Genomic DNA, 24,799 nt, shown 5'->3' with positions numbered 1-24,799 from the left:
TTCTCATTGTGGAAAAGCAATAAGTAAGCTACCTTAGTAAACACTGGAGCAGCTATTATGGGCCTTCCGTCAAGTCCTTGTAAATAGTTGGTGGGGCTTTGACTCTGGAGGTTAAAAAGCAAACAGGAAGATAAAGATACAAGAGCAGTTATCAAGCGGCAGATTAGGGAAGCCCCCAGTCCTGACACTTATGTAATTCCCACCCCCTCCAGTACAAGATTAAGAGGGAAGCCCACGTGAAAAACATGACACAGGAAAACAATTTGATGCAAACTTTGCAGAGAAGGATCAGTGCATTTTCCTAAGGGTGTTACATAAAAACTGTCCCACATTACCCTCAGCATTTCATCTAGAGCCTCTGGAGAAGCCAGAAGGCCTGACATGATGACCCAGGAACTGTTCATTTTCCACAACATTTCCCCTCTTTTTTAGAAGCCTGACTGCTTATCCCACTCTTTCGCTGAATAATTCCTGGAGTCCATCTAACGATTGTCTACAATGATTATCAACAGCTCGCCTAGATGGCTGGCAAGAACGTTTTCCAGAACTAGAACTTGATACATCCCGCATGAGAAGTATGTGCTCCACCACTGAGCTATGGCTTTTTCAAAATCATCTGGAAGCAGAATTCAAACAGGGTTTCCCCAAAAGCACATAATATATCTCTCGACAGACAAAAGATTGCCCACCCGTCTCTTAGGGAAACATGCAAGCGATCTCCAGCTTATACAGTTTCTCTTCCTTGAATGATAGAAATATTTATCTCTCTTACATGGTAGGCAGGTATCGACACAGGATGTACCATAGAAGGTTGTGGTTTCGGTGTTTCTTGATGGGTGGTGTTAACAGGAGGAGGAGGAGGAGGAGGCACATTTGAAGAGATCTTGGTGCGGTTTTGGTATCTGGGAAAATATCCAAGAAGGTATATTTATTTACAAAGAAAGCAAGTTTCACTGATAGGTCATTTTGTTTGCTTTAAAAACCTTTATTTGACTAAAGAAGCTCCCAACAGCAGATTCCCCCTTTCTCTCACACAAAAAGAGAATGCCTTTTGTAAGATGATGTCCACTTCAACGCACACACCTTATCTCACTTAAAAAATAAAGGATTGTTGTGGGTGTGCCTTCCTATTTTCCAATATCTGTGTATTACGGCACCGTATTTTTCGCTCTATAAGACGCACCAGACCACAAGACGCACCTAGTTTTTGGAGGAGGAAAACAAGAAAAAATATATTCTGAATCTCAGAAGCCAGAACAGCAAGAGGGATCGCTGCGCAGTGAAAGCAGCAATCCCTCTTGCTGTTCTGGCTTCTGTGAAAGCTGTGCGCTCTGCATTCGCTCCATAAGACGCACACACATTTCCCCTTACTTTTTAGGAGGGAAAAAGTGAGTGTTATAGAGCAAAAAATACGGTAATTAGAATTACAGTTTACCTTCTACCCCTGCACCATCTTTCCAAATGAGATTGCCCCCACACCCCACATGTGCTCTTCCCCCCCAGTTAGGGAAAACATATGGAACATGTATGGTTTCCCTTCTAATGGAATAAACAGTGACCTAGGAGAGATTATCTAGATTGGGAAAATGGCACAGGAGGAAAGAGAACCTCCACTCACAGTACTATGGACATGATCCAATTTTCTGCCACTCCCACAGCTGCTTTCAAAATAAACATAAATTGATGGGAAATTCAATAATGGATCTTCAATGTCTAATCTATTTTAGCTCTCATACACATGGACTTACTGATCCATATCTTCTTTGCTGGTGCTTGTGTCGCTTTCAGATTCAGAAGAGGAGGCTCCTGTGGGAAACCAAAAGTCAGTTTACATGGAACCACATTTAATAATGCCTTTTAACTTCCTCACTGAGGTTTACGTTTATGCGACAAATGTACAATTATTACTAACTTCTTGTAAAGATGGATCCTGGCATCTTCCCCTGGGCCTATGCATCTTTCGCAGGAACATTGTGCTGTACCATTGTGCACATTTCAATATGATATATTCCTAAAAAATAGTATTTCTCTTCCAGCTAAGGCTGTAATTGCTATTGCAAGTGTCACGGAGAAGGGCAGGACAGCACAAGGTTTGGTTTTGTATGCAAATGTTCCTGTGCAGGACTGGGGAAGATTCCCTGTCAGAAACCCTGAAACTCAATACTGAGCTTTAAAGTTCTGACTTGGCATAAGGCAGCATCTTATATCCTTAAGACAGTTTTGTTAGGGTGACAGACACCCATTTGGTATGAAGGTGCACTAACTTCCCAATACCATTTTGTGACTTTGTGGGCTGGGTAATACCTACTTTTAAACTGTTGGTTAGCTGGGGTGAGCATTTTCTGCACTGCTTTCCACTCAGCTTCAATCAATGAATAGGTACTTTCCCCTTCCATGGCAGGAGCAGATAGGAATCTAGCACCATTCATAAAATGTGTTTTGGTTTGGGCACTGCCAATATTTTTGTGTAATAAATCATCATTCCCGCTTTATTTGTATGCCACTTTTACCCTACACAAAAATCATTCTTCAAGTGGGTTTTAACAAAGGGAACAACAATAAAGCACAAAACTAACAACAGGAAGAATAATTTAATAACAACAGCAATAATAAAACAGCAACATATGGGCTAATTCAACAGCAAAAAAATGTGTTTGCACCCAACAGCGAAGTGGGTTTGCTTAAGCCCACTTTTTGCAGCCAACATGTCTACTATTAAGGCATCACTGCTTTTTTTGTGGTTACATCGCATTTTTAAAAAATTACAGCTGTGATATTCTTTGTATTTGAAAGCTGTATAGTATACAGAATATCACCTTTATGCCCTTTCATAGAGCACCCAAAAACCCAAAAATTGACCACTACTGGCGACAGTAGTCTGGAAGAGGTATTGGAAAGGATGTGCACTTTCATGCCAAATGGGTATCTGTCACCCTGGCAAAACTATCTTAAGGATATAAGATGCTCCCTTATAATCTATTTTTTTTAAGTACTGTACAGCAGCAAGGTTATCCATCCCATCTCAGCCCATGTTCACAACAGACTGTAAAACAGTAAATTTAGATTATGTTTATCTGTCTGTATACCCATCTATCTAAAAGATTGTAAATAGGCTAATTACCCTGTGCCATATCTATCCTAGCCATAAGAAGTCTCCCCTTCAGCCCAGCTATTTCCTCCTCACTCATAAGAATATAAAAAGAGCCTGCTGGATCAAGACAATGGCCCATCTAGTCCAGCATCCTGTTTCACATTGGTCTGTGGAAAACCAGCAAATATTGTCTATCAAATAATTTTAACTGAAGAAATAAATTCAAGTACCTGACTCTATCAAAGAGAGAACTGTTTGCATTCCATGCTCTTGGATCACTGATTTCCATTTGGAACAACTATGCAGCAAAGCCACATAAAACCAAGTTCACAGTACAACTTCCTTTTGTTAATTATCAAGCCCTTTCTGTTCCAAAGAGGCCTTTACCTTCTACGTAGATCTCTGCAGAGGTTGAGTCTGTCCCATAGATGTTAGAAGCAAAGCAGGAGTAACGCCCTGTGTCTTCTTCAAATGCTTCAACAATAACTAGTGAATGCAGCTGTCCTGACTGGATGATGTGAATATCTGGTGAGTTTTCAAGCTCTTTCCCTTCACAGTACCACCTGAAATGCAAGAGCACTATTTGTCACTGTAATATCCATTTGACAAAGAGACAGGCTGCAAGCGCAACAGTCAAAACAATGCCTGATCACCCTAAGCAGAAACACACACCACACCAATGACATTGAAGCAAACAGAGGAATACCCTGCACTCTTCAGTTATTAACAGTAACAGGGCCACATTTTGAAGAGAGTATTTGGATCCTACTAGCTGATCAATAAGTTGCACAATAGAAGATAGAACCGGTGTAGAGTAGTGGTTAGAGAGCAGGACTAAGATCACAGAGACTGAGGTTCCAGCTCAGACTGGAAGCTTGTTGGACCAGTCACTATCTCTTAGCCTAACATAACTTGCAGGGTTGTTATGAAGAGAAAATGCAGAGTGAGGAGAAAATGCAGAGGGATCCTACTTGGATGGTCATTTTCAGAGGGTGACCCTTGGCCTTTTAAATGGTGTGTGAGGGAATTGTTTTTGGTTGTTACAGTGTGTATTTTTGTGTTTTTATATTGTAAAATGCACTGTGATCTTCGGAAGAAGGGCAGTATATAAATTTAATCAATAATAATAATAATAATAATAATAATAATAAAGCACTGTTCCCAGGATTCTGGGGTTGGGGGAGGTGTGCTTTAAATATTCAGTGAATATGCTTGGGCTATGTAAGAAGCGCCAAGGAATGCTAAAACTCTACAAGACTAAAACAGAGGAAGGCAGATATTATTAGGAGAAGAATTAGAAATTAGAAACAACAATATACAAAAAGCTAAAGCCTAAACGGTAGATCTTTATAAAATTATGCTTGATGCAGATACAGAGATAATGCTTCTCTTTCCTTATAAGGCTAAAACTCAGGGCTACTCAATGAAACTTGACTGACTGTAGATGCAGGACAAAGAGAAATAGAAGTGGCTTTAACTTATTGCATTCATTGCCATGAGATGTGGTGATTGCCACTGGATTTAAAAAAGAATTGGACAATATCACACACGCTGCATTCTGTCCTAATTTAGGGCCCCCCAGCACATGTGTATGATGTCATGCAGCAGGAGGCGGCCTCATGGGGCCTGTTGCAGCCAAGGGAAGGTCTGACGGGGCCCACCACAGCTAAGTCCCACGACTGCGGAATATTGAGGGGGCTCGGCTCCCTGCTTGAAATTTTGGGGGAGGCCTTGGCCCCCTGCCCCCCCCCCCCCAGATGGTGCCACTGGACAAGATAATGGAAGATAGGTTTATGAGGGGCTATTGGCCATAATGGCTCAATGGCCCACCAGATGTCAAAGAGAAAAATAACTACCAAACTTTTAGAAGACATCTGAAGGCAGCCCTGTTTAGGGAAGCTTTTAATGTTTAATAGGTTATTGTATTTTAGTGTTTTGTTGGAGGCTGCCCAGAGTGGCTGGGGAAACCCAGCCAGATGGGCGGGGTATAAATAATATATTATTATTATTATTATTATTATTATTATTATTATTATTATTATTACTACTACTACTACTACTACTCTCCTTGTCCAAAGGCAGTATAGCGGAGGCTAGGGGAAAACAGCTAGGAGGGGTTGTTGCATTCATTAACTGCTAGTGGACTTCCCAGAAGCATCTGTCTTGTCTCTGTTCGGCACAGGAAGCTGGAGCAGACACTTGGTGTGATCCAGCAATTCATTTGATCTTATGTAGTACAGGAGGCAGGAGTAAATGTAGGGCAATGCAGCTTATGCCTAATAAAGCAAACATGGAGATGAGTGAGCGATCACAATTGCCTCATGCGATTACTTCCTTCCTCATATTGATAATCTGAGTTGATAATCTACGCAGTAAAAAAAAAGTGTACACTCACACCATCAAGTGTGAAAATAATACATGTTTATTAAAGGGATTTGGAATGCATGGCATGCAGCAGCTGAGGGCTGCAAACAGACTCTCATTTACTCTGTAACTTGTGTACTCCCACAGCTGGTTTGGGAAGCATTAGCCACAATCCATATGTATCCTGTATCTAGACTGTAATTTCTTATGAAATACTGTGCTTTGGTATATTTCCCTCCCAATCAGCTGTAATCCAAACTGTGCAAAAGAACAAAATCACTGCATTTTAAGCCAATAATGTGTACACAGTCAACACATGTCATTTTTACATCTGATGTACAGGGATGTACATATTTTAAGATCAGATGGGAGACAACATTACGCATTTATGAAAGAAGACACTAATTTGCTTTCCCCATCCCATGTGCAGAATAGCTTAGTTCTAGACAGACAAACTTTCAGGAACAAATCTGTAAACCTATGACAGAAACATAGGGCAGGAAGGAACTTATGATCTAGTATTTCTCTATTCCTACCCAGCAGGATCTGTATATCCAAATGTTTTAATATATTTAATACCAATTCCTGTAGGTTGGCACAGTAGCAAAACCACAATCAGGTTGAGTTGCAATGACCAGAGTTGCACTCATTCATAATTTCAGTAGATTGTTGTATTATGGTAATACCATTCACAATAAATTAATAGTTATTGTTATGGACAGAATTCTATACATTTGTTTTGGGTTTATCCTTGTGTGTTATTTCTCATAAGCCATGAAATCTTGATGGATGCCCATGAATGATGAATTAGAGATGATGTATTCATCATTTTGATAGCTTCTATTATTCTATATACATCCACCTTTGAAATAATGCAGTCAACATTGCCATCAGTCATATTGGTGCAATGCTGCTGGACAGAAAAATCTCCCTCTGTAATAATCAAAACAATGTGACTAGATACTCATGGTTATAAAGTGACATTTAAAAAATAAAGAAAGGAAGAAAAAACGTAATTAAGTGCTGCAGACAGGCTGCTTCCATATCACCTGAAACAAGGAAACACAGTACAAAAGGACAGTGATTTTGATTAACTTTGCACACCTAATTTATAGGTAGAGGTGCATATTTAGAAATCATTGCTATAACTTCAGTATTAATGCAATGCAACTCACCATAGTGAGGAAGACTGTGACCAGGCGACTGGTGTGCCTGATCAGTCTCCTGTCCAGGGGCTCACCGCTGGTGAGTAAAGTCATGGTCCTTGCTCTCTCTTCTTATGCTTATCATTAAACTGTTCTTGGCCTGGACAGCCCTTTGAACAGAGCATTGCCCTCTGCAAAGTAGGACACATGACCATCTTATGAAAATGGTGTTTGACCACAATCTGCCAGGCTGAACTGCTGCCTAGCAAAAATTGCTGCGCCATTGTGACATGTGGCATTGCATACCACCAGAGGATGTCATAAAAATGTGAAGTTGCTTTCTACTTAGTCTGACCATTGGTCCATCTAGCCCTGGAAAGACGTTTTCCAACAGGTAGTGGCTCCCTGGTATCTCAGGTACAGGTCTTTTCCAGTCCTGCTGAGATCCTGTCCTGCCAGAGAGATTGCACCTGGGATGTTATATGTGCCAGGCATATATTCTGTTCTCTCCCCATTCCTGACTGACGTCTTTCCGCAGAATTCCACATCAACAAAAGCACTGTAAGTGTGCTGAATACTGAGCAGTCGCTCCTTAACTTCCAATTCATTTATGGGTTGGGATTAGACCCATAAATGAATTGGAAGGTAAGGAGGGGAGGGAAGGGAAGGTGGTTCTGACCTGTAAAATCCTACATGGCTTGGGACTGGAGTACCTGAAGGTACCTCTTCCTATATGTAGCCACCCATGCCTTAAGATCAACAGCTTTCTTCATTCTGAAATAAGGAGGTTATCCTGAGGGACAGAGCCTTTTTGGCAGTGCCCCCCTGGTTGTGGAAAACTCCATAAGGAGGCTCACCTGGCACCCACATAAATGATATTTTGGTACCAAGAAAAGTTTTTTTCTTAATTGTCCCAGCTGGGCCTTTTAATATCTTATAAGCAACATTTCAATATAATTTTATCATCATTGTTTAATATTTTCTCTAATGTTTTATTGTGGTGGCTTAGCTTTTAACTTTTCAACGTTAATTTAGTATGTCTGAAGTGTAAAAGCAGCTATGTTAAGCAATTTTTTTTTTCATTCTCATTTCAGTTTTTGTGTATATTTGTATCATTGTTCTGTTTTCAGGTTGTTGTTTTTTAATTTACTGTATGCTGCCTCTTCCATTAACCAGCAGTAGTTTCCCAATATTTCTGGCAGAGATCTTTTTCTGCTTGCATGCTATTGGTTTTGTGCATACAAATAACTTTCTCTACCTCTGAGCTATGGTCCATCTGTTCCCCAATTTAGTGCTGACAAATTCTAGCAGAACTCAATAAAAGAAAAATAAACTGAAGAAGGATGATGTATCTTGGACGAGATTGTGGCTGTGATCCTAAACATACTTATTAGGAAGTAAATCCCATTAGATGTCATTCAACTAAGTTTTACTCACAGTAGACCCATTTAATTAACATGACTAAGTTAGCGCCATTAATTCCAATGAGTTTGCTCTAAGTAAAAGAATACTACCCATTTAATTCTGTGGGGCTTATTTCTAAGTAAGCATTCTTAGGATCAGGCTGTGAATGTGGCTAGGAACCTTAAGTGCAGATGATCTGAATTCTCAAACAAAGCATGGTTAGAGTGTGCTTCTCTCAGGTATTCATGTGCATTTGCCAGAGAGTGCTCTCATAGAAAATGCATGACACATAGCCTGTTTATAGGGCTTCAAATCCTTTTGACATGGGTCAGGCTAGCTGTGTATGCCAAGCCAAAGTAAAATTAACCTAACAGAGGTGAGCTAAGTAGTTTGGAAAAAATGCAGGCACCTCTGAGTAGAGATGGCAAATATGGGTCACTTACAGCCAATGGAGGAAATGTCTAAGATCGTAAGACTGGCCTTACTAGGTTACACTCATGGTCCATCTAGCACTGTATTCTGCCTCGGTGGGCCAGCTCTGACGTAGTATATGGCATTCATGGGAAGCTTCCTGGAATGTTTCCTGTGGAAAATGCTTCGGGGAATATCATTCATCTCACTTGCTGAGAGCCAGTTACTGTGATCTGAGACTAGATCCCAAGCTAAAGAGTTCCAGTCCATAGGACTGGCAGATTCTAGGAATTATCGGTCTCGTTGAAACATTTCCACATTTAATATTGTAGTGAATGACTGCTACACCAGGGAGTGACTTGCATATGTGAAATGACCATCACAGATCCAGCACCTTAGAGCAAGCATTAGTATCTTTAGACAATCATGAAGCTAAACACTATGGGTGCAATTCAATACCCAGCCACTGTGTAATAGGGCCACAGTCACATCTACAGCCCTCTTGAGCATGCTGACAAAGACGGAAGATGGCGGGCAGGCAGATCACTGTGCCAGCCTGGAGCAGAGCCCTCCCTGCCTCTAGAATGCCCCATTTCAAGGCTTTTTGTTGCTGCTGGTTGCGACTCTGCCAGGGAAATAGGGACACTAGAAGGGCACCTCTGCACAATCAACCCCCCCCCCCCAATGCAAAGGGGAATTGGATTGGGACCTAACCTTTTCAATGGGAAAAATTCCCCCATTCATCTATGCATCACTGAGCAATGTGCTAGAAAGGGATGCCCGTGCATATGTGAATCAGCCCTGCTCCTGAAAATCTCTTAGTGCTCCTCATCATATTATTATATTTAAATAGCACTTCAGGAGGAGGAGCAAGAATCGCTCCTTGAAGAGCTGTTCTGGAGAATGGGGGGATCCTCTGGAACAGTGTGGTATATGGTGAAGGTGGGGATCAGCAAAAGGGATCAGCAAAAAACATCTTCCTCCTGTGGAAGCTGCTATTGAATCAGAATCCCTCCTGCAAATGGAAGGAGCCCACAGTAGGGTGGCCATGTGTCCAACTTTACAGACGACAGTCCTTTATTTGAAGGGCTGTAGAAGGACAGTCCCCTGTCTGCAGGTGACTTCTCTCTAAAGGACTGACCAATCAAAGGCTGGTTTAAAGATAAAGAACCACCAGAATGAATGGAGAAGCCTTGAACTTGAACTAGCACCTGGACCAGACAGTTTCCCTGATCACAGTCTTCCCCATTATGGTGACATGCATTTTATTTCTATTTAAGTTATAGCAATGATTTCTAGTTTTGCAGCAATAAGCAACTCTGGCTATTATTTTTTTGCTGATGCATTTCTTCTTTTTAGATAGTTTGTAAACGGCCCACCTTAGTGCACAGTATGACATGTCTAGATCCAAATACACAGCTTTTTTCCCATGAACAGAAGCATTTTGCCATCTTTGCCTTGTGCAAACATATTTTATATGTTTAGAATGGGAAAGAGTCTTATGGCTCAGATGACAGCCTTTCAAGTCTCTTTCCTTGAACTAATCTTTCCAAGCAATTATTGGTGTTTTATTTTTAAAGGGGCCTTTAACAGCTGAATGGGAAACTATTACACAAGGAACTTTTCACCCTTCGCCTGGTAGCAGCACAATTACTTATACTGTAGCAAAAAACAACAAAGGACTTGATCACACATTGCATAATGGAAACAATGTATAAGAATAGGACTAGGATAAATTGTGTTTGCTGTACCCATATTTTACACAGTTTTTATAAGATGTCTGTTTGTTAATGTGTGGTGTGATATGCCTAATAAAGGATTTTGAATTGGAAACAATGTATGGACAATTGCTGTATCTGAGTAACTAAGAGAGTACACACCCTGAATGACATATCCGATACAGACAACTTTGTGGAAATATGGTACCTTTATAAAATATTCAAATGAACACCAACTATGCACAAAAACTTATGGGGGGAAATTGATGCAGTAGTTTTCTGTTTTGGGGTGTGGGAGTGGGAGGAAGGAAATTAATCCTTTTGGTTATGTTTATGTTTATATATTTTTTCTTGAAAATCAACACACACACACACGAGCATAAACAGGCAAATATTAAGGAAATTCCTTGTCTCTTGAGTGATCTTAAATGTCTGCCATGGAGACAGGTGTGCTGCTACTCCCATGTTTGCCTATAGGAATATAGGAAGTTGCCTTGAGTCAGACTATTGGTTCATCTAGCTCAGTATTTTCTAAATTGCCAGGCAGTGCCTCTCCAGGATTTCAGACGGTCTCTCCCAGCCTTACCTAGATGTGCCAGGGATTGAACATGGGGTGATCTGCATTCAAAGCAGATGCTGTACCGATGAAGCATAGTCCTTCTCCTTGCAATGGAAAGCGCTGCATATGCAGTCCCTTCCCCAAGGAAATGCAAATGTAGTACATGCATGCCTGCAGCTCCATTGACTCAGTTCAATTTCAGCTATGTACTTCCCATGTGTGCAGCTGTGATTTTCTTTCTATCTTTGTGAGGGTGACATCCACCCCTACTATGTAGGGAGGCAAATACCAGATAGTAACATTTTGGCATTTATTAAATATATGACCAGAACTTCATTTACTATTGAATAAATGCCTTGACACTTACGCAGAGCAGGCTTCAAGGGGTCTGCATCACTGGGCAGTTTCTATGCCAGCCTCAGAACTTCCTGTCCTTGCTCCTCCCCTTCCTCCTTGCCATGAGGAGGAGGCGGCGCTGCTGCCGCCCCAGCCCTGAAGCCCCAGCCCAGGCATGGCTTGCCTGCCTGCAGCTCCTGCCTCAATGAAGGAGCATGTCATGAGAGCTCCTTGTTATGCCTCCTCAGAAATTTGCACCCAGGGCCTCCCTGGCCCCCCACACTACATCACTGCATGCATGGTCATGCAGACTGGGCCCAGAGGAGATGACAAATGCATGGGCAGCTAGGGAGGAAGGCCCACTGAAGGCATTTTCATCAAAAGCTGCCTAAAACCTGTGACTGGCATCAATCTTATGCCAGTCACAAGTGACCTTTCCAAGGTCAGAGACAGAATAATTACTGGAGCATTGAAAAAGAGAAATGTATGGTTTTTAGAATATAATCTGAGGAAACATTGAGAAAACATTTAACTGCTATACATTAATCCACCCTCTGTGTACGCAAGCTATTACAGAAATAAGACAGGGACATGTTTACCTGATTTCAGGTGTTGGAATTCCTACCACAATGCAGTCCAACTGCACTTTGGTTCCTTCAGGGACCTCCCTGCTCTTCAGCTTTTGAGTAAAATGTGGTGGTTGGCCTATTGTCTCCTCAGAATAAAAAGATGCAGCTGGTGACTCTGTTGTTAACCCTGAGCTTTCTAGCTGATTAACAGCTTCCAAGTCTGCCTGTGGAGGGTTATCTGGGTTTTCAAGTGAGTGCTCAGCTACAGCTAAATCTTGTGGTACTGTGTCACAAGGCCTTTCTCTGTTTTCAGAGAGATTTGAGAAAGCAGAACCACTGTCCTGAGCAGCCTTATTTTTAGATTCAAGTTTGCTCCTGTAGTTTTTGCATGTTCGGGGCCTGATTCTTTTTGAATTGTGTGCTTTGAAAAGAGAAGAAAGCTCCTCAATGAAATCTGCAGCCTTGTTGAGGAATTCCTTTTTCGACTCTGTCTCAGAACCAAATTGCTGTTTCCTTAGGCTGCTGTCTGAAGTTGGTGAAGCTGCCTTAGATGGGAACTGCTGTTTGTTTGAAACTGTATTTCCAGAGTTTTTCAACTCAGAGGGAAAGAACACATGTATCTGTTCGTCCTGCTTGTTCTCAAGTGGATCTTGATTGATGGCTTGCCTTGCCAAGTTCACACTTTCATCCAGCTCTTCTTGGCTCAAAAAGGCTGAAAGATCAGGAAGGTCCTCTTGGCTAGCCACCTCGTCTGAAGGCCCCAAACTACTGCCACGGTGGAAAGAAAGTGGAGATGGTTCTGATCTGCTTCTTTCACTATTCCCTTGGCGGTTGTTTTCAGCTAAATAGCTCTCTCTCAGTAGTTGAGTTATCGAAGTAGAAGATTCTGAAGTATTGTCTTGCATGCTGTTAACAAAGAGTACAAATAGGACCATAACCTCATAAATAGCAAATCTATTCCTGGTATTGAATTAAAAAGGAAACTGGGGATGTGTCTACTCTATTACCCAGGGACATAGCAAGTCTTGAACCCCATCTGATGTCCAATTTCTGTATCCTTGTGAGCCTCTCTATTCTCCAAATGGTATGGCAGAGGCTGAAGGTGCATTTTGCAGCAAAAACTGCCCCCCCCCCAAATTCCATTTAAAAAAATTGGTGCCATGAATTTATTAAACTGCCTTATATTCATGAATCCTTCAAGCATACTGTAATAGGTGTCTCTGCTTTTAGACAGAGGTCTTTCTAAGCCCTGCAACCTGAGATCCTTTAAACTGGAGATACCAGGGATTGAGTGCTATTAACCCACCCTAATCAAGAAATTCCTTCCACTGAGCTGAGGTCCACCTTAGCAGGAAGTGAATGAAGAGTGCATGCACTCAGACAATACATACAAATGTATGCATTTTACATGTTGCATGCATATAGATACCCAATCAAAATGCAATGCAAATTACAGTGTGAATTATTTCTGTTTCTTACAACATTAAAACTTTTTATCTGCCTTACAAGTCAAACTGTGGACAAACTTCTTAATGTACCTTGATTCAAAAATTGGTGAGGCTGCCTGGAACCAGTTAAAAGTAACCCAAGGTCTGCTACTTGGTCATCCCCAATCTATATGAAAACCTTTCCACTTGGAATGCTGTTTACATGAGATTGTTCTCTCAATGGCACTCTAGACCATGGTTTCCTGAAATCCTTATGTTTCCCTGAAAAGCATGCTGTTTCTTACCATTGCTTTTGGATTTTGAACTGTGGCTTGAGGTGGATAGTAGTACATATATTATGCATATATTCAAAAGAATGTATTCATGTGATACCTATAAAACCAAAACTGATGTTTAAAGGTATCAGAAATTAGTTACATACATTTATTTTTTTGGGGGGGGATTATTTATCTATATAAGACCAAAAGGGCCAAATGTGACTTTGCAATCAACATTCAGGGTTTTAAAAAGGCAAATAGCTTCAGTTGATGGGCATGGAGAAGAATTAACAGAATCAGAGCAGGTATTGTGAGAAAATTTAACCACTTCCTCCCTTGCTGCAGTCCTAAGGAAAATCCATCTTCTCAAGCTAGTGTTTGTATTGGGAGGAAATTCCTCTGCTGGTGCCAAACAGGGATTTTCTGCAAAACAAATAATGTCACTGGAAGAACTAATTTTCTCAGGGCTGGGGAGGAAATTGTTGAGTTCCTTGTTGAGCTGGGGAGGAAATTGTTGAGTTCCTTTTCCATACCTTCCCTGAACCTATTAATTGGTAGCCACACTTCCTTAGTTTATTCTGATTGCATTTTTTTAAAACCTGCATGTTAAATGCAAAGATACATTTAACATCATGTATACAGTAGTTTGGCCCTTTGAATTTTTGAATAAAGGTCAGAGAGGGGTTTGTGAAAGCAATCCATCTAATTCAGACGCAATGCCTCTCAACTGGCTGAAGGGTGTCAAAATGGCCAGTCTTGTCCCTGTGAAGCAGCAGCTGGTCTGCAGAAGACGCGGAGCTGCGTGAGAAATTTTGACCAGCTTTGCTGTGCAGCTGATTTAAAGAGGAACTCTTGAGCCAACTGAGCAGTTCAGTCAAAAGCAGCCAGCTGGGGTCTTAGGAATAGAAGAATCACTGCTATGTTAAGTATACCATTAAAAGGGGGGAGGGGCTTAATGCAGCAAAAACACATGTGCTGCGTGCTGCACTTACCAAAGTGGAACTTACCAAAGTCCTACATTTGACACATGGATCATCAGAAATAAATTCCATAGGTTAGCCTGTTTGGGGTGGGTGGTGCTATCTGTGCTAAAGACAACAGATAGGGGGCTGGAGAAAGATGATAGTTTTTCATAATGGAAAGTGATGTGCTAAGAGTAATTTTTAGTGGTCATGTCCTCTCTTTTTTCTTTCTTTTTTGCCTCTTTTTTCCATAAACTGAACTAGAAGGGTTTTTATTATTCTTGTCTATACCCAGAAACAATCATGAGGTCAGCATAGGTGCCAGAGGCAATGATGCCTCTCCATGGTGTCTCCCTTCAACATACTGAAAAGGACTACTGCCTATTTCCAGGCAGCATTTCCAAGTCTGCCAGGACAACTCTACCATTTCCTAATCCAGGGTCACACACCTAACAACCACATTCAGCAGCATCAGAGTCTGACTCCTGTCTAGAAAGCAACCCACTAGCTATGCTCACATTTTAGCAAAGTTCTGTAATCTAAGTGTGTAATATCTCTTGCCTTGGGGTGTAGCGGTGGCTGACAATTTGGATGAAAGGAAGAAACATTTTGGAACTGGGATACTAGAAAGCTGTGACTGCTAGTGACTAAACTGACCTACACAACAACTAAGTATTAAGTATTACCTAAAAAGGAAAGAACAAAAATCATGATGCAGCCAAAGCATTTTAACTTCCAATCAATTTCAGTGGGCAAATGGTAACCATGTGGCTAAGTCCCCCAGTAAAATCAATAGGACTTAAAGTGTGGTTACCCTTTAGATGAATTGCACTTGAAATAAATTTATCTAGTCTTCTTCTGGGGTACATAAAAACATAAGAGCCTGCTAAATCAGGCCAATGGCCCACCTAGTCCAACATCCTAGCCTCACAGGGGCCAGCCAGATTCCTAAGGGACACCTGCAAACAGGACATGAGCAAAACTGCATTTTTGGCCACCTGTGATTCCCAGCAAAACAACAACACCCCACCACCACCACCATAGGCTCTTTCATGAATAACTATTAAGACTCTTGACAAATTAAATAATGTTGAGTTGATTAAGCATCTTCATTTCAACCTATGAATTGGCTAATTCAATGTACATGAATCTGCATATTATAAAAACCCCAATATAGGAGCCTTTTTGAGAAAAGGTAAGAAGCAAAATCTATAATGCGACAAACAAAAGCTGCTACGGATACTTAGAAGCGAGGGCCATCCTGAACATATTTTTAAAAATTCCTGTTACAGTAGCATACTATAACCAAAATAATCCTTAAAAATAAACAAATGTACATTGTGGCTCCACCAAGTAAAATTTGCTCTCACTTATTAAAATTGGCCCCTACTGATCAATCAACTAAAACTTCAGTTGATTAACTTACAAATGTCACTGCTCAAAGCTTGCAGTTCTAGTGAATATATTACATGGATTAGTAAAATGTAAGTATGACTAGACAGATAAATGTAATCAGTACCTCTAATCCCTTCAAGAACATCCATCGCTACAGTAACACTGCCTGGCCTTGCTCAATAATTAGTGTAAAAGAGGGCTATGCAGACAAACAAGAGTAGATCCAGATGGGAAAAGGAAGGATGATGCTTTAACAACAGCAAAATAAGCTACTATTTTCACTGCTAAGCAGATTCAGAGAGAGGCTGCTTTCATGCAACATATTTGCTCCATACATACAGAAATCTAAGGGGGGAAACGTCTCATGCACATGTAATTTCTGAGTTAGCCCTAAGCCTAAATCTTAACATTTTATTGTGAATCATCTAGGTCATAACATTCTATCAAAACTTTGTTTGCTATTCTGGCAAAGATAAATTCTTTTGCCCTGTATTTAGTAAGGGAGAATCTAACTAGCAGTCAAACTACAGCACTCTGAAACATATTTTGCCCACCTCACTTTTTGTTAATTTTGCCTGCAACATATGCAATAATCAAACGAGAAAAGGTGTCAGTTTTGCCAATAGTCTGCCTTGAAAAGATCAGTGGTGCAATCTTAAGCATATATCTTCAGAAGTAAGTCCCACTGTGTACATATATGCTATACACTCACCTGGGAGTAAGTCCCATTAAACTTAGCAAAACTTACTTTTGAGTAGATGTGCATCGGCTTGTGTGGCAAGTGTTACAGGCAGTTCATGTTTTTAAATGACCCTGTCCTATGCTTCACAAACCCTGGACAAAATCAAGTCATGGCCACTGTATAGCCTGTAGAAAACAACCTGACTTCAGAGGACAGCAAACTCAAAACTAGTGATACCCACATACTGCATGGGGATTGGGATGTACCAAGTCCTCTTGACTGAAATCACTTAAATGCAAAAAGACAAATTACCAGAATGTCTGGATGGATCCTATGATAAGTTAATTTAAGGAAACTAGGAATAAAAGTTTCCTATTTCCTCTGCCCCACTTCGCCCCATCCCAGAAATGCAGGTGGCTGAAGCAGGAAGAAGAGGATAGGAAACTCTTCCTCCTAGCTAGCAGTGGGCAAAACAGAACCAGCACAGGGTGTGATCTAGGGAGAATCTCAAGGACCACATAAACAGGCTGGGGGCCACATTTGGCCCTCCAAGGTCCCCCAACCCTGTTCTAAAGTTCTGAGTTGCAGACAGCAGCCAAGTTAGAACTTTCATATTTAGAATTATCATATATCTATATCTATATCTTTATTCTGGAAGGGCTTCTGTGCTTTTGAAAGAGAAGCATAGCCAGCAAACGAAGCAGTTCCCTTTTCTGAATTTTCATATTTGAGAAAAGCTCCACCAGTTGATTTCTGCTTTTTACAAAGGCACAGCTGCTCTGCCAAACATGAAATTGGCAGAATTACTTTAATAATAATAATAATAATAATAATAATAATAATAATAATAATAATAATCAGATGCAGAATTTGAAAATGCTACCTCTCCATCACTTGTGTAACCAGAAGGCAAGGAAGAAATTAACTAGCTTGCCACCCAGGCATCATCACACAGTAATTGATCTTTACCCTCAAACCCAAATGACAAAACCACAACAATGCTGTGGTTTAAATGAACAGAAAGCAAATCCTCTTTCAACAAGCCTCCTAACTGGAGATTTTTATCCTAGTCAGTATATGTATTAGATTTTAGTATATGTATTAGATTTTTATACAGTTGTTTTCTGTAAGTTTATTGTATTATTATTTTATTTTATTTAGCTCATGTGTGCCTAACATGTGCGCAACCCAAAGCCAAAAACACTCCCAGCTATGTATCCTAGCCTGCTAGGTACATGACCTCCCACCCACCTGCTTTTGCAGTTTCAGACAGACAGTGACAGCTGGAAGTTTATGAAGTCACTGGTGGGCTCTGATCATCCTGGAGTATGTGTGTGTTACAGTTCTGCAGGCCTGATTTTGGCTAAACACGAGGAAAAACTTGCCAGTATGATGAAGCCGTGGAACAACCCAACCAATGCCACTGTAGAAGAATTTGTTTTGATAAGCTTCAGTACAAATACTGTGGCTCAACTGAGCTGTGGAATGGGTGATACAATATTCAAGCATAAGAGTGATCTGTGCTGAATAGAGGGTGTCACATCCTACTTGTGATGTTTGTGCATTCCAAAAATAGTCTCTCCCTGCAGAGATCAAAACACTGCTGGCATATATTTATAATTTGTGATCAGTTACAATCCCTGGGTTCTTTTAACGAAAAGTACTATATTCATCCTTTTAAAATATATGCATACATTTGCTTTTTCAATCTTCACCTGATGTAATGCTTATACTTGCAAGTTGTTTTTGTTTTAATCCTTCCTTCCACAGCTTTTACTGTTTTTTTTCCGTTTTGCTGAAAATAGCACCCAGTTCAGAGTCTATGCTAATCTCATCCCATACTAGTAAACAAATAATTGAAAGCTACTCTTCCAAAGCAGCTCTTCAACCAGCTGTGTTCCTACAGACAGTCAGGACAATGCTTAACTCTCCCATTTCAATCCATGGGATTTATATACTCTTAAATTTCACTGAATTGCATGCAGTATGTTCAAAATATTTACCAAAAATAAGGCACAGTGCGGCACAGGGGAACTGTATGTGAACATTGTTTCTGTGATGGTGCAAACTGTGCTATTCATGATGGCTGTGTTGTTCACCCAAATCTGCAGTGCAGAGATGGAGAAAGAATTGTCATGACCACAAGGTGCCCAGTGAGCGCATCTGATGACCCCTGAAGAAACTTCTACTTAAATCCTCCCTTAGCATATCTAGGACAATATCATATGGCAAGAAATGTCAACTGCATTCTAAAAGGTATCAACTAAAAAAATTGCATGTTAAAGAACACAGCATTGATCTTGTTATGGTATGTTTTTAATTCTCATTACTTCCAGCTTCACTCTAACAGTGCAATCCCTAAACATGACTAAGAAGAATGTCCCATTGTATGCAGCAGGACTTACTTCAAGGGATGTGGGTAAAGAACAGCAGCCTAAGTTAATTTCTCTGTAGTTTCCTAGGTTCTTTCCCCCTTCTTAATGGGGAAAGTACTATATTTATTTGTCATCAATTCTTTGTGATCTCTTTTACCCTCCATAACTTCTCAAAGGTAACTGCTGGTAGTTCCAACTCTAATCTTAGTTTCTTTAGTATACTAGGACTGGGTTTACAAGAGGCCCTGCCAAATAAATTTGTTTTATATAACTTTTAATCCTGTTTTTTTCACTGTTCTGATCTATATACCTTCACAATTATTATTTCTATTAAGTCAACTGGATTGCCATTTACTTTTTTAAGTGAGAGAAATAAAATAATTATATCAAACTTGCTGACAGAGCTATCCCTCTCTTAGGCTAACAGTTGGGTTTCCTCTCCCCTCCGGGCCTCCAGAATATTGAACGCAGTAATCATACATTAGAACCATCATTGTACACCTCACTCATCCTGCTTTAGTTAATAGGTTTTATAGGTTTTTGTAGGGCTACAAAAACCTGCAAAACCTGATCAATAGTAGAACAAAACACTATGTCAGCAAAAAAGAAAAGAAAAAAGAATAGGGCATAATTGCCTTGTTAGTCAAACTTTTTTAAGTACAGTGAGGAAAGACTACTGCATCAGGTGCACTCAAGAGATTAGTCAAATATGCCTGATCATCACTCACTGGTTCACCACATTACAACTCCCAAATGAATGAACAACCCGGTCTGTGACCCTGCTGAAAAGTATTGTGATTTAGATGAGGTTCCATGAAATATCTGTTTGTAGTTTTTGACCTGTGATGGCTATTTCACATATATAGCCTATAAGACAACATTTATATAGATATTGAATTATTAAAAAGGATGTGTGATCTCTCCTTAACAGCACAGAGCAGTTATACAATGAAGACAGAGGAATAGCCAGGGATTGGGCCCTGGGAGCTCAGCCGTAAAACGTGCACTAGTTGGTCATTTCAACTCAGCAGCATGGAAGGGCACTCTGCACATGTGCAGTGGCATTCTCCAGCAGGCATGAGCATACAAACAGTTGCTGCTCATGCTTAACATAGAAAGCTCACGTTGACTGATTTTTTAAAATAGATTATGGGACCAGATACAGTTCTCATTTAAAATTTTATGAAATGTAGATGGCAGGTATAAAATTGGGTTGTTTGGTTAATCACTAGAATAGGTAGTTATGCCCAGTAAACCTATATATCTTTTTAGGTTAATAGCAGTGTCCCCCCCAAAAAAAAGAAACCTGCTTAGAGTGGGTAGAAGATTGATCTAATAAAGGTCACATCCACACCACACATTTAAAGCACTCTTATATGCAGTTTCCCCACAAAGAATCCTTGGGACCGTAGTTTGTTAAGGCTGCTGCTGGAATTGTAGCTCCAAGAGGGGTCTTTTAACAACTCTCAGCACCTCTAACAGCCATGACTGTTCAAGTGGAATAAGAATGCATTAAATGTATGGTGTAAATGTGACCTTGCAAGCATAAGCAAATGCATTATTACACCACTTAACATATTCTCATGAATCTCGTTATTCCAAAGCTAAGCCTTGTCCTTAAAAAAAAGGTTGTGGGGTTAAACTCTAATGAACCAACTCATATTATATAGTGCCTTCTGTAAAAAGAAATGGAAAGTCAGGATTCTACTGCCCCCAAATATAGGCCACCCTGAATTCCACTGCAGTTGTGCTTCTTAGAAGTTGAAGTATGTGGTTCGGTCTTGTGCATACAGTGAAGAACAGTTTTCAGTTGCTAAAAACCAAACAACCTCTATTCTACTACCTTCCCCTCCATTCTCTTCTATTACAGCCATGCACCACACAGATCTGTGGGCAGCTTGGTGGACAAGAACTGATGGCAAAATTCAGCCCACCAGCTCTTTGGTAGAGAGGAGGCTCAGCTTGTATACCTGTGTAAACAAACCATATATCATAAAGACACCTCAGTCTCCACTGTGCCTCATTCCAAAAGGAAACACAAACCCTGGGTAAGAACCTGGAAGCCCTGGAATATCAGAGACTGGGGTGGCGTGCAACAGTATAATTTCTACAGTAATTAGGTGGTGGTGGTGTTTTTACATGGATCACTTCATGGATCACTGCCTTGTCATGGCGAAGGGGCTTGAATAACTCCAAGAATCTATGAGCTATGCTGTGCAGGGCCACCCAAGATGGACAGTTCATAGCCAAGAGTTTAGACTAAATGTGATCCACCTGGAGAAGGAACTGGCAAACCACTCCAGTAAGAAATCTCCATTGACATAAAAAAGGAGAAGCTTTGAGAAGAAAGTGAGAGTTTCCAAGGCATGTTCTGGTTCATGGGGTCATGGAGAGTCAAATACGACTAAGACGACTAAACAACTGCTATATTGAAGCTACTTTATTTGCAAAAAATTCCATTGGTTTCATTGGAGCCTACTTCCAAATAACTGGATTCTGGTTTGTAGCCCAATGATCAGAAATAAAATGAATTCATTGATACAATTGTGAACTACTAGTGAACAAGTGATTTCAGGATTGTAATGTTCTAAGCTGGATTGATATGATACAAAATGGAATTCTGTATACTGATCTTTTTATGAACTCACACATTAATGCAATCCTGAATTGCTAATATTGTTTGATAGCTATTTTTAATGTCATTAACTGCATCTTAATGTATTAATTAAATTTTGGAGCAAATTAATTAAGTTGTGTACCATATTTCAAGGCATATTAATTATACAAGTTTCATTCCTAAAAAGACTGAGCTACAATCCTGTAGCAATTTACTCTGGAGTAATCATACTTTGTTAGTAGAATCTCGGGTGGTATCTTGAGAAATGCATTTTCACGGCCTTAAGGAGCACATTTTAAACATCTTCATTCTGAAAGGGTGGCAAACATACCCTCTGCCACCATAGATAGCTTTAGCGTGGTGTTTACAGTTGAAGAGTTTTAAATTTATAGGCTGTATTGCTGCATGGGGCTTTGCTTTACAAATCCAGGAACTTCTTTTTCAAGCTTATTTAAAATAATAACAGTTTTGCTTGTGTAAATTGATATGTAACAACTGTTCCGAACAGATAACCGAAGAGTTTACTAAATTCTCTTTTATGTTGTTCATTCTTTTATTATATTTCACGATGCTCTTTCAATTACTGCTTAATGTTGCAACATATCAGGCCAAACATTTGCCACTGACCATCAAAAACATTTTTTTTTCAGAGAGAGAGAGATGGGAGTTGGGGGTTGGGAGAGCAATGCCCTTCGAGCAAGACTGTTTCTGCAGCTGTTGTGTACATTAATCCACAGAGCAGATCTCCAAACCCTAAATATAGCTTGCAGTATCATTTTACATGACACATACTCTCTCCCCCCCCCCCATTTTTTTTTAAAGACTTTAAATATAGGGCAATATTAAACTAGACACTATGTATGTGTTTTCTTTAAGGAGGTAATGCTGATTATTGGTGTGGATTTAGTGCTAGTGATTACAAAGCAATTGCTTAAAGTACGGTTAAGAGGGGGATTCAAAAGGGACATTTCTCATCCATGCAATTTATACATTTTTTGCCTTCTGTCGACTCTACTTAGAATACCTAAACAGGCACAGAAGGAATTTGGACTCCCTCCCACCCTTCACACTCTGTAGATTCTGTAGATTATTTCATTTCCATTCAATCTCGTGTGCCTCTGCGCCATTTAAGAAAGAGAATTTTTAAAGTTTCTTGCTCACCTAATATGATTTATCAGCAACAATTATCATTCAGCTATAACATGGATTCTCTCCCTCCTGGACCCTCCGTGCACCTGCGCAATCTCATTGAAACACACACTCACTCTTGAAAGTTAAAGACATTACCTTTTCTGATTTATCCAGATGTTGAAATCCAACTCTGGCAACACAATCACGGTGATAAAGATTCCGAAGTAAGAGATTAAAATGACTGAAGCAATTCCTTCAAGTCCTTTGGAACCAAAACGTCTTGGAGTCCATCGGGTGGAGCGGGGGGGAAAGGCGTTAACCTTGGTTTTGGTGGGAGATGGCTGTAAGAAGCTGAACAACCTGTCACCACTGAAGCAATAGCATTTGTCCGTTTGCAGGTCCCAAGTTATTTTGAGACTCATAAACCATGTGCCTGTGAAGCATTCCACCTCATTGGACAGGATAATATTGAGCAAAGGGATTCCATTGCTGTAACAGCACCTACGGGGTATGTGTGTGTATGCAAGGGAGGGGGTCATCATTTTATCTCCTCCCAGAATGTCTTTGATGGATGCTCACGCTCTTGGCATGACTCATTCAAAATGGATTTTGTATTGTTTTACGTAAACTGTTGTCAAAGAAGGCACATTCATTTTAAAATTAGAAAATAGTGGGATCTAAGCTCTTCCTTATTCTTATTACCCAGAATATCTGAGATGCCTAAGATTACATACCACTAATAAAGACTTAAGATTTGAACTAGTTAGATTCAAGGCTAAGAGTATATACATTAAAAAATCAAACAGATTAAACATTGGGGGTATGATCCTGCTAAAGTTAAACCCTTTTAAGTCCCATTGGTTTCAGTGAGACATAATTAAGCAAGTGCTTAATTCTCCCATTGAAATCAAGGGCATTTAATTGTGCCTGGCTGATCCATTCAAATCAGCTTGCAGTGGGTTATCATCTTGCATCCTGAAAATGCAATCCTAAATACAGGCAGTGGCATATAAGCCTACAATACCATTTTGCCTGCAACGGTTGCATGAGGTCATGGTTTGTGAGGTGCCACTTATGTTTTAATTAATAACTCCATCCTAAACATCTGTTGCTAGTACATGAAGCCTGAAGACATGTTGTCTGACTGAAATAAACAGGAACTGTTTATGGGATTATGTCCCAGGGGCTTAACCTAAGATTTACGAAGCGAACACAGCACATTTTATCACTCTTAAGGCTGTGATCTTTTAAATATTTTGTTGCTGTTATTATATATAATAAATCAGATTGTATTCATGCTAATTAAGTCACAGTTAAGCTGAAATAAATATGAAAAATATCAGGACTAACGAATAAACACATTTTTGTATGCAGTTTTCACTAATGTACACATTTTTGCAAGCAATCATTCCACAGACATTTTTGTATGTCGTTTTCACTAATATACTCATTTTTATGCTCGCTTCCCCCAACAGATGCATTAAAAAAACCAACAACCTGGGTTGGCGAACTGCATTGCAAATTTCAGATGGCTGCAAATTTCAATGGATAGAAAAAGTATAGCTTGGTTTTGCTTCAACTGGGAAGAACTAGAGTTCAAGTTAGACATTGCAGGGGGCCACATGGTGGCTGTGAACTCTCATCTCTGAGAGCACAGGAAATGACATGATCATACTCAGAGTTTCTCTACCCTTTACATGGGGAGGTCAATGAAGTAAAACTGGGATGGGGAACTTGGAGTGTTATGGCACAGTGTCAATATGTGACTTTCAGTGTGTATTACTGGGGAAGATAGGTCAGACACACAAATGCCATACGTTCCTTGTAGCATCTAGTTTGTTTCAATTGGATTAAACCAATGGCTTCAGAGGAAGGATGGTTTTTAAGGAGCAATCTGAATAGAGAGCGGATTATGGCATTCAGAAGTTCCTGGCTGGTTAAATATATTTTAATTTCCTTGCATTAGATGCAACTGTAAAAATAAAAGTATAGCATTCCGCAACTATTCTAGTCTCCAAGAATATCTTAGATACTGGAATAGTGAATAAATTGGATGTTTATTTACATCATTGCAGACCCCTCCCTTCCACAAAGACATACAGACTCTTACATAGCTTTGCAGTACTGAAGAGACTCTTGAGGAGTTTCACAACTCTACACAAACTCTTCCGGAGGTTTTAAATCCTGCATGGAATCTCGATATGGATTATGCCACATTAGCACTCCACAAAGATAGCAATAAATACATTCCAACTTTTGAAACCAATAATGTATATCAGGGTGTCACCAAGCCATTTGTAAACATAATTTAAATACTTCCAACAGAAAACACTTG

The 24,799-nt window shown here is 40.1% G+C and overlaps 1 protein-coding gene across 14 annotated transcripts in view; it reads right to left on the bottom strand.

Moving 5' to 3' along the window:
* MYPN (myopalladin) overlaps nucleotides 1-24,799 on the bottom strand; it is a 67,363-nt gene that overhangs the window by 32,440 nt on the left and 10,124 nt on the right. For 6 of the 14 annotated variants that reach the window (XM_083740578.1, XM_083740583.1, XM_083740579.1 and 3 more), the window contains 5 exons: nucleotides 11,628-12,503; nucleotides 3,479-3,654; nucleotides 1,749-1,806; nucleotides 773-902; nucleotides 33-104 (listed from right to left, as the gene is read on the bottom strand). In XM_083740578.1, coding sequence (XP_083596704.1) covers nucleotides 33-104; nucleotides 773-902; nucleotides 1,749-1,806; nucleotides 3,479-3,654; nucleotides 11,628-12,502 — 1,311 coding nt within the window. In that variant the 5' untranslated portion in view covers nucleotide 12,503. Of the gene's footprint in view, nucleotides 1-32; nucleotides 105-772; nucleotides 903-1,748; nucleotides 1,807-3,478; nucleotides 3,655-11,627; nucleotides 12,504-14,309; nucleotides 14,412-16,407; nucleotides 16,527-22,620; nucleotides 22,976-24,799 lie in introns of those variants that run through there. The other 8 variants (XM_083740582.1, XM_083740577.1, XM_083740573.1 and 5 more) reach the window with 8 other exon arrangements.

This window comes from Podarcis gaigeae (assembly GCF_964106915.1).
Source record: "Podarcis gaigeae genome assembly, chromosome: 5".
NCBI classification, from domain to species: domain Eukaryota; kingdom Metazoa; phylum Chordata; class Lepidosauria; order Squamata; family Lacertidae; genus Podarcis; species Podarcis gaigeae.
Note: the sequence above shows the minus strand (reverse complement) of the source record. Positions and strands in the feature narration are given on the sequence as shown.